Source organism: Panthera leo, chromosome C1, assembly GCF_018350215.1.
Source record: "Panthera leo isolate Ple1 chromosome C1, P.leo_Ple1_pat1.1, whole genome shotgun sequence".
Taxonomy (NCBI): Eukaryota; Metazoa; Chordata; class Mammalia; order Carnivora; family Felidae; genus Panthera; species Panthera leo.
The window spans coordinates 219,406,033-219,415,653 of NC_056686.1; the positions used below are offsets into that span (position 1 = coordinate 219,406,033).

At 61.8% G+C, this 9,621-nt stretch overlaps 2 protein-coding genes across 13 annotated transcripts in view; one reads left to right on the forward strand and one right to left on the reverse strand.

Moving 5' to 3' along the window:
• ANKMY1 (ankyrin repeat and MYND domain containing 1) overlaps nt 1-9,162 on the reverse strand; it is a 54,601-nt gene extending 45,439 nt beyond the window's left edge. For 5 of the 12 annotated variants that reach the window (XM_042950787.1, XM_042950795.1, XM_042950788.1 and 2 more), the window contains exons 1-3: nt 8,809-9,161; nt 8,575-8,698; nt 572-725 (exon numbers count right to left, since the gene is read on the reverse strand). In XM_042950787.1, coding sequence (XP_042806721.1) covers nt 572-725; nt 8,575-8,698; nt 8,809-8,829 — 299 coding nt within the window. In that variant the 5' untranslated portion in view covers nt 8,830-9,161. Of the gene's footprint in view, nt 1-571; nt 726-845; nt 995-1,058; nt 1,134-1,181; nt 1,388-8,574; nt 8,699-8,808 lie in introns of those variants that run through there. The other 7 variants (XM_042950793.1, XM_042950785.1, XM_042950796.1 and 4 more) reach the window with 6 other exon arrangements.
• Nucleotides 3,949-6,012, forward strand: DUSP28 (dual specificity phosphatase 28). The gene is made up of 2 exons (XM_042950797.1): nt 3,949-4,418; nt 5,082-6,012. Exons 1-2 carry the CDS (start codon nt 4,017-4,019, stop codon nt 5,235-5,237), a joined length of 558 nt encoding a protein of 185 aa, XP_042806731.1. The 5' UTR covers nt 3,949-4,016; the 3' UTR covers nt 5,238-6,012.
• Nucleotides 9,163-9,621: the final 459 nt, after the last annotated feature.

Genomic DNA, 9,621 nt, shown 5'->3' on the forward strand with positions numbered 1-9,621 from the left:
GCCTGTGCCTGCACTGAGCCTGTGGAGGAGCACAAGTCAGCAGGACGTTGGGGGTTAGGGCTTCAACACGGATTTCGCGAGTGCGAGTGGGGGAAGGGAGGCACAGTGCAGTCCGCCAACAGGGACAAGAACAACAGGACTACAGGGTGGGTTTCACAAGATGCCACGGTTAGGCCGGGAGGGCAGCCAGCCCCTGGCCCAGAGTAGGCCTGGGAGGTGTGGGCTCTCACTGTTAACACCATAGTGTGAAGCCGCCCAGCTTGGGAACCCTCGTGGCGAGACTAGGCCAAGGCAGAGTGGCCGAGTTAGAAGGGAGTGCGGACATCTGGCCGGAGGGCGGGGGGGGGGGGGATGAGGGGGTGTTCCAGCTACCCCGTGTTGTAATTTTCCTCAGTGGTTGCTGATACAACGCTCAGGTCTTCCTCTCTCTCCAGAGACTACTTTTTGAGGGGTAAAATAACTTTTAGGGGTTTTTAGCACCTACCCCAACGCTGGATCCCAGCTAAGTCTGGTCCCCAGGGTGAGGCTGGGAACCACCCCCCCCCCCCCCCCCGTAGGAGGGCCCCCACACCTTTTGGTAGAGAGCATCTCCAGAGTCCCCAGGAAGTCAGTGGCAGCAGGCTGGCCGTCTCTCCCTGCCAGCTGATTTTCAGAGATGTCATCATCTGGGACTTTATAATACAAGGCTGAGGGACACCCACTTTCCATGCCTATCGTCTTCGAACCTGAAAGCAAAGCCAGGGACCCACATCCGCCCTCAGAGCTCCTGGCGGGCCCCGGGGACATGCCCACAGCCCCACCCGCCTCAGAGAAACAAAGCCCCCCTCCCCTAACCCGGTCGATACCCCCATCCTGTTGGAAACTCCGCCAGCGTCCCTCCTGCGGGGGCAGGAACCACACATTAAGAGCCATCTGGGCCACCCTCCCACGACCTCCTTAGGGCCCTACGTTGGAGGCAATATTCCTCCCCGAACAGCAGGCGTCCCCTCCCCCCAGGTCTCTGATGCCAGCCCGCGAGGGCGGCCGGACCAAGTGCAGGGAGACGGCCCTCATCCGACCTCACACAAGCACGTCGGGTCCCAAATTTCCTGCCTGTCCCAGACGCGGGAGGACAGAGGGCGGGGCCCAGGGGGCGTCGGGACCACGCGCAGAGCCCCGGGACACGCCCCTTCCCGTCTCACCGCGCTCCCGCCGGGATCCCGACCGCGCCCCTGCCGCGGGCCGCACCGAGGGTCGAAGAGCTCACACCTTCTGCAGCCAGTCCGCCCAGGGCGGCGGCCAGCGCAGCGCAGCCCCACTCGCAAGTCTCGTCCCGCTCTGCGCAGCGCCCGGAGCCCCAGAGCGTCGGGTTTCCCTGGAGACCTGCCCACCGCCCCAGCGCCGGACGCTCTCGGCCTCCACCAATCCCCGCGCCCGGCCCCTCCCCAGACCACGCCCCGCCCCCGGGCGTCCTTGGCGGAACAGGGGGCGCCCCTCTGTGACCTCACGGGGCCCCCGCCTGCCCGCGGCCGCCGAGCCCCCCACGCCCCGGCGCTAGCGGGCCTTGTGCCTGAGCCCCGCGAGACGCGGGAACCCGGCCGCCTGTGTCCGCTACGGGCACCGACCTCCACGTCCAGCAGAGGCCGGTGAGCCAGCTCTGGGCCAAGGTCTCAGGGAGAGCGTGGGGAGAGCACTAAGCCCCCTACGCTCCCCCCCGCCCCCCGGGAAGAGAGCATGGTGGGGTGTGCCCGGGAGACACCTGCGGAAACCGAGGGACAATGGGGTTAATCGTCCACCGCCGCGCGCCAGGACGCAGTACAGCCAAGATCTCCTCAAGCTCTGCCGGACTCCAAAGCCGGTTTTTGGCGGTTCCGTGCAAGTTTGTGGAAGGCACGGAGCGGAGCTCCTGGTCTGGTTCGGGACGAGTCGACAAAGGGGACTGAAGTCACGGAGAGAAAAAGGATTAGCTGTGGGGACCGAGGAGTCTCTAGGGAAGACTATGGAGAGAGGAGACCTGAATAGGGTTTCAGGGGATGCGCAGGAGTTCTCCAAAGAGCAAAGAAAGCGCAGTCCAGGGAACTGGGCTAAATGTGCAGAGAGGCACAGTGGTGGGAAACAGCACAAGGACTTTCTGCAAAGGAAGCAACTGGGGCCTCTTGGAGAGAGGGCGGGGCTCTCTGCAGGCCCAGGGCCTGGGGTTCTCAACCCAGACTGCCCCTTAGAAAGAGGGGAAAGAGACATGCAAAGAAGCCTAGCCGCACCACCACCCCCCGCCCCCCCCCCCCCGCCGCCCCCAGTGGCTAGATTCAGGCTAAGGCTCTGGGGTGCTTCCTCCACCCCTCTATCTCCCAATTCCCCTTCTCCCTTCATATCCACCTTGGTTCCTGGATCCCCCCCTCTTTACTTCTTATCCTTCACTTTCAGGCCCCCTCTCTCTGCCCTGCTCCCTCCAACTGCAGCCTGGGCATTAGGCTAATAAACCAAACTGTCTTTAAATTCCTGTTATGAAAAGAGAAAGAAGTGATCAACTTCAAAATATCCTACAAACTTATCAAACCGTACCATCTGTTGTAAGTTGAATGACATCCCCCCAAAAGATTAAGTTTAAATCCCAACTCCTGGTACCGGTGAATGACCTTATATGGAAATAGGGTCTTTGCAAATAATCAAGAGGTCATACTGGATTAGGGTATTCGCTAAACCAGATGACAAATGTCCTTATAAGGAGACAGAGGCTTGGAAACCACAAACCCAGGGAAAAATAAACTTGTTTTAAGCCATCTAGTTTGTGATACTCTGTTATAGATGAACCAAAATTGTGCCATGATTAATAAAACAAACCACAATATCAATGTATGCAGGGCTGCAGGACAGCTCTTCACTGCGGGACAGCTTTTCACTGAAACGGATCCCTGAAACACATCCCTGAATGACACTGGACATCAGAAAAAACCTACTGGGGGCGCCTGGGTGGCTCAGTCAGTGAAGTGTCTGACTTTGGCTCAGGTCATGATCTCCAGGCTGGTGGGATAGAGCCCCACGTCAGGCTCTGTGCTGACAGCTCAGCACCTGGAGCTGCTTCGGATTCTGCGTCTCCCTCTCTCTCTGCCCCTACCTTGCTCGCACTCTGTCTCTCAAAAATAAACGTTTGAAACAATTGTTTAAAAAGGGGGAAAAAACCTACGGAAGAAGTCTTCTTACATAGTAAATGTTGGGCAATAAATGATCTTAGTTTTTAAAAGTTACAGCGATGAACCAGAAGTTACTAAAAATAAAAAATAAATATGGGTGTATGAAGAAATGATGAAAAGGGCAGACAGCTTTATTTCATACGAACCATGTTTTACAATTAAAGTGAAACTAAGATACAGAAATTACAAAGAGCAATTAGGAAGCAGGTAAAAAGGAACATAGAGCTTTCTAAAAGGCACATCAAGCGGCAATGCAATCATGCGTAGTTACTAAGCGTACTCGAAGCCAAGCAGCCTACCAACAAAACGACCGGGAGGCTACTGGACCGGACCCCAGTCCTGTGCACTACAGCACAGCTTGAGAAGCCCACCTCCCGGAGCCCTGCTGCGGCCCTCCGGCCCTGCGGCCCCTGCCCGACCGGACCCGTTCTGGGGAGGTGCCCGCGTCTGTGAACCATACCCCCACCCCTCGCAGGGACAGGCGCCGCAGCGGTCGCAGCGTCGTGCAGTGTCGCAGGCCAGCTGACCGAAAACACCGCCCTCGCGCGAAGGACCGCAGCTCGTGAACCTCCGCGTCCCCCAGGGACCGCCCATTCATCCCAGCGTCCCGGCCCCGCCCACCCCACTGCGGCCAATCCCACTCGTCCTCCCAACCACGACGCCAGCCAATGGCCGCCATCCCCACCCGCAGCCAATCGGGGAAGGAGCCCCGCTCCGGCCGGCCAATAGGGAGGCAGCCAAGGCCCTGCGGGCGGGTCCCCGGGAGCCCTTTAGGACCCGGGGGTGCCCGGCAGTCCGCCCGGCCGCCCAAACTAGATCCGCGGGCCGGGTGCCCGAGCGCCGGTTATGGACCCGGGAGGACCCGGCCGCTGCGGGGCCCCCGGGGCCGCCTCGCCCGCGCCGCCACCGTTCGCGCGCATCGCCCCGTCACTTTTCCTCGGGAGTGCGCGCACCGCGGCCGCGCCAGAGCTGCTGGAGCGCGCGGGCGTCAGCCTGTGCGTCAACGTCTCGCGTCAGCAGCCCGGCCCGAGCGCGCCCGGCGTGGCCGAGCTGCGCGTGCCCGTGTTCGACGACCCGGCCGAGGACCTGCTGACGCACCTGGAGCCCACCTGCGCCGCCATGGAGGCCGCGGTGCGCGCCGGCGGCGCCTGCCTAGTCTACTGCAAGAACGGCCGCAGCCGCTCGGCCGCCGTGTGCACCGCCTACCTCATGCGGCACCGCGGCCTCAGCCTGGCGCAGGCCTTCCAGGTGGGGCGGGGCTCCCAGGAGGGGCCCCGGGTGGGACGGGCCTTCCAGGTGGGGCCTCGGGGAGGACGGACTTGCCGGGTGGGGCGGGCCTTCCAGGTGGGGCGGGGCTCCCAGGAGGAGCCCCGGATGGGACGGACCTGCCGGGTGGGGCGGGCCTTCCAGGTGGGGCGGGCCTTCCAGGTGGGGCCTCGGGGAGGACGGACCTGCCGAGTGGGGCGGGCCTTCCAGGTGGGGCGGGGCTCCCAGGAGGGGCCCCGGGTGGGACGGACCTGCCGGGTGGGGCGGGCCTTCCAGGTGGGGCCTCGGGGAGGACGGACTTGCCGGGTGGGGCGGACCTTCCAGGTGGGGCGGGGCTCCCAGGAGGGGCCCCGGGTGGGATGGACCTGCCGGGTGGAGCGGGCCTTCCAGGTGGGGCGGGGCTCCCAGGAGGGGCCCCGGGTGGGACGGACCTGCCGGGTGGGGCGGGCCTTCCAGGTGGGGCCTCGGGGAGGACGGACTTGCCGGGTGGGGCGGGCCTTCCAGGTGGGGCGGGGCTCCCAGGAGGGGCCCCGGGTGGGACGGACCTGCCCGGTGGGCCGGGCCTTCCAGGTGCGGCGGGCCTCTGGGCGTTAGAGGTGCGGAGCACCTTTGGCGCCGCGTTCAACCTAACCTTCTTGTTCTCAGGCGGTGAAGAGCGCCCGCCCGGTGGCCGAGCCCAACCCGGGTTTCTGGGCTCAGCTTCAGAAGTACGAGGAGGTCCTGCAGTCCCTGTCCCGCCCGCCCGGGGAGCCCTCGGGACCGGGCTCCCGAACGAGAGAAGAGCTCCAGAATGAGCCCTAGTCCTACAACCCTTGGAGATGACCCAGCGCCCAAAGCAGGGCGCATGGAGTTGAAGGTAGTTCAAGCGCTGCCTGGAGGATGATCTTCCTCCTCCCTTCCCTTCTTCCTCGTTGTCGTACAGAGTTTACATTTCACCTTAAATGCAGCTCTTGTGCCCTTTGACGGTACTGCAGGAGCGTATCCACTTAGGAAGGGACTGAGAGCATCCCTTCCTTAGGTTTATCAACAGGGCTTGGTCAGGAAAGTCAATACCACTTGAGAAATTTTAGGCAGGAAGGTATTTAATACAGAGAGCAAGGCCAGGGAGCCAAGGTCAGGAGATGGGAAGTACAGGAGTCCTGGAGACCCAACCCCCCACCCCTGCCCTGACTGCCTGCCACCTGTTAAGGCCACAGGGGCTTTTCCCAGACCTCATGCTGGTCCCATCTTGGAATCCGGCACGGGACCCAGACTTGTAGTTTCTACCATACACAGGCCAGGATGTGAGGCTGCGTGACAGCCTAGCACGGGCACCCTTGGGGCTCTGGGCGCCTGTGCCCACCTCCTATCTTACAGCCTAACATCCTGCAGCCACCATCATCTCAAAGACGCACTGGCCACCTGTGCATCTGAGTGTGTTGATTCCTCTTTTGGTTCAGACACCCCTCACCTGGTTCCTATGGCCTAAAGACTGTAGAAAATCAATCACCGTAGGGCGCCTGCGTGACTTAGTTAAGCGTCTGACTCGGGGTTTCAGCTGAGGTCATGATCTCACAGCTTGTGAATTTGAGCCCCGTGTCAGGCTCTCTGCTGACAGTGTGGAGTCTGCTTGGGATTCTCTCTCTCCCTCTCTTTCTGCCCCTCCCCTGCTCACTCGCTCTTTCTCCTCGCTCAGGATAAATAAACTTAAAAAAAATTAATCACCATCAACACTCCTTAAATAGGAAAGGGAAAGAATAAAAAGGGGAAACTGGGCTATAATGCGAGTTACAAAGAATACAGTCCCTGCTAAATATATGCTACTGTATACATAATAAGGTAATTGATAAAATATCACAATCAGTTTTTAACATTTTCTCTTGCCGCTAGTCATTTCATGTTCCCTTTCTCCTCAGCCAGCACCTCGCTGGTCCTAGTCTTTCCCGGTGAGATGACTCACGCCTTCATTCTGAAGGGTCCTGAGTGGCCCTGCTTGTGTTACTGCTGTGGCCGCCATCACCTACCACACGAGCGGGATTACCGGACGCATCAGGAGAATGTCCTGAGCTCAGTGTCCTCCTCCCGGCAAGACAGGATCAGTCCCTCCACCCAGCAGAGCAACCCCTGATTTGCCCGCTGTGTCAGTGGCCCGGGGAGCCTGGAACAGCCAGCCGGTGTCCCAGCGCGCCATCCAGGGGAACGTGCGTGTCCCTGGTGGAAACGTGCCACCTGGGAACGGAACCCCTGACTCAGCAGAGCCCAAAGCTGTCCGATGGGAAGCTCACGCCAGGAGGCATGGAGATGGTTGTGAAAGGGGCTCCCTCCCCACCCCGCTTACACCTGCACCTGAGCTCTGACCCCCCTGCGTTGGCCCCGGCTCAGCACATGCACCACAGCTGGTAGCTGGTGCCCAGCCCCTCTCCACGTGGCTCTGTGGCTCCCTGCAGCCAAGCCGGTTTCTACCACCTTTACAAAGGGCTTGCCTGCTGCCGCGACTCCCTCCAAGTGCCTCGCACCTCGTGTCGCCTTTCCGTCAACCCCTTGCCGTGAGGAAGCTGTTGCCACGTCTCCACTTGGCAGGCGAGCTGAGCAGTTTGCCAGGACCTGCGCCCAGCTTCTTAGCCACCATGTCCATGGCGCTTGTGATGGGACCCCCCCCCACCACATCCATGTACCTCTCATGGGACACCCCCCTGGCGGGCTGCCCTGGCTCCAGGTACCAAAGGTGCAAGAGCTGGGCCAGATTGAAAGACCTGTGGGTCCCGTCAGTGTTTTATCCCACCAGCTCTGTTTGAGAACCATCTCACTGCGGCTCTTGGCAGAGGTCAGCTCTCCCGAGGACCTCCGCCTGCCTGCACATCCGCCTGGCAGGAGAGGCCGGGGACCTAGCATGCCACACTTGAACGGTGGTGCCCATCCGTGAGCATTAGGCTTGGAAGGCTGGGGCACAGGCAGAGCGTCAACTGCTTCAGCCCACCCAGGCCAGCCAGGACTTGATCACCAGAAAACTAAAGTACGAAAGTTCCTGTGGGAGAAGCCCCAGCCTCTGATGGCCCCAACTTCTACCTTCCTCTCTCTGGAGGCAGGGCAAGGAGAGAGAGAGGACAGCCAGATGGGCTACAGGGAAGGGCCGTGGGGCCGTGCTGATGGCTCTGTCCCCTGAAGGGCAGAGACAGGGTGAAGGGTGGGGACAGCGACAGCATCCCCATCTGTGGGCCTCACAGTCAGGAGGGGAATACTACTGCATAACACATGTGTCTGCTCTAAAACTGGCTTGTGTTGGTTCCTGACATAAATAGGGGGTAGCAGGTGCCCCCACTCTGGGAGGAGAGGTTACCACCTCTCCTCCCTCCACCCTGTGTGCAGAACTCACCTTGGGGAGATGCCCAGGGCCCTCCAGCAGGGAAGGGATGAGATGTAACCCCTGCTCCCCCAAGTCCAGGGGACCAGGAGGGCAAGAAGCCCCTGATGGCTTCTGAGGGCACAGATGGTTGGTCGACCCGCCTGAGGCGGGGCTGGGGCAGGCTAGTGTGGGCACCCATGTGCAGTCCTGATGATGTCCTTCCAGCCCCGAACACCTGGCCTGGGGGAAGGGGCTCTGAGAAGCTCATAAAACGGGGAGTGCCATCTGAAACCCTCCGCCCTTGGCACTTCGGGGCCACTGCCACCTGGGCGGGAACTGGGCCACCTGAACTTGGTGAGGACCAATCAGACCCCCCCGCTCTCCTCTCTCGAGTCTCAGACATAGGACTGACCTCCTCCTTCAAGTGGCTGTGTGAGCCCCGGGGCTCCTGGTGAGTTTGAGCCAGGTGCCCCAACAGGGAGGTTGCGTTACCCCTGCTAAGAGGACACATGGGGACCCGAGCACCCATGGGAAAATTAAAGCAACGTCTCAGTGCACATGCTCCACATCAGCGAACATGGGCCTCCTTCCCAGCCAACCATCCTTCCCCACCCCCAGGGAGGACGGTGGGCACCATCACATGGGTTACAGACCCGGACGGAGTCCAGAAGGGTTAAATATTACTCGGGGATGATGCCTTGGTCAGGAGCAACTTCTGTCCCACACCACAACTGAGCAGAGAAAAGAGGTGTGTGAAGTTCCTGGATGCCCTCCCGGGCCAAAAAGCCCCTTCTCCCCAAAGATCTGAATTCTTACATTCAGAGGGTGGCCCCTCACATTCCAAGGCTTCGAGATCCATCCGATGTTTGCTCACTGGGCATCCGCACCTCCTCAATGGTCTGCAGCCCTCTCCTCTGGATCCAGGCCGCGGGACAGGACCCTGCAAGGTGGCACGGGGGCAGACCAGATCCCTGTTACCGCCCCAACGCCACCTCCTAAACAACAATCTCGTCTCCGGGGCCCTGCCGGCCCTCTAGGCAGCACTCCTACCTGTTCCAACAGAACGAACATCTACTCCATCCAGTACGGTCGCCATTAGCCACACACTACCCTGCACACACTGGTTGGAGACCTTGAGCTATGGCTAGTGCCACGGAGGAATAAACTTAACATTTTGGCTAAATCCAAACAGCCACATGCGGCTACTACTACCTTATATGACAGCACAGTCCTAAGGCCCCCAGGCTCCGCAACACAGACTACTGGCCTCACGATGGAGGGGGCGCGGGGGGAGGGGTGTATACACTTCCGGGCTTTGCACAAGCAGAGACCGCACTAAGCAGCCACTATCCCTAGGAACCTGTCTCACAGCAGCCCTGAGAAGCCGGGAGAGAAGCGCACAGGGCTTGGGATGCCGCTTGGCCACCCGGTGCACCCAGGCCCCTGTGCGCCCCGGTCCCCCAGTGCACGACACCCCCCTCCCCGGCTTGCTGGCCCGCCCCGCACCTAGTACCCATCCCCGCGCACAGTGTCCCCGGGCCCCCCGCATACAGCTCTCCCGGCTCCCAGCCCCGCCTCGCGCACGGCGTCCCAACCCCTCACACGTTGCGCCCCGGACCTGCACCCGGCGTCCCCGGCTCCCAGAGCCTCCGGCTCCCCGGCCCGGCCCCCGGAGGAGCGCCCCGGACCTCCGGTCCCCCTCGGCGCCCAGCTCCCTCGGCCGCCCCGCCCCGGTCCCGTGCGCACGGCGTCCCCGGCTCCCCGGGCCCGGCCCCGCGCACAGCGCCCCCGGCGGCGGCCGAGCGGAGCCCGAGCGGGGCGGTGCACGGCACGGGGCCGGGCCGGGCGGCTCCCGGCGCGACT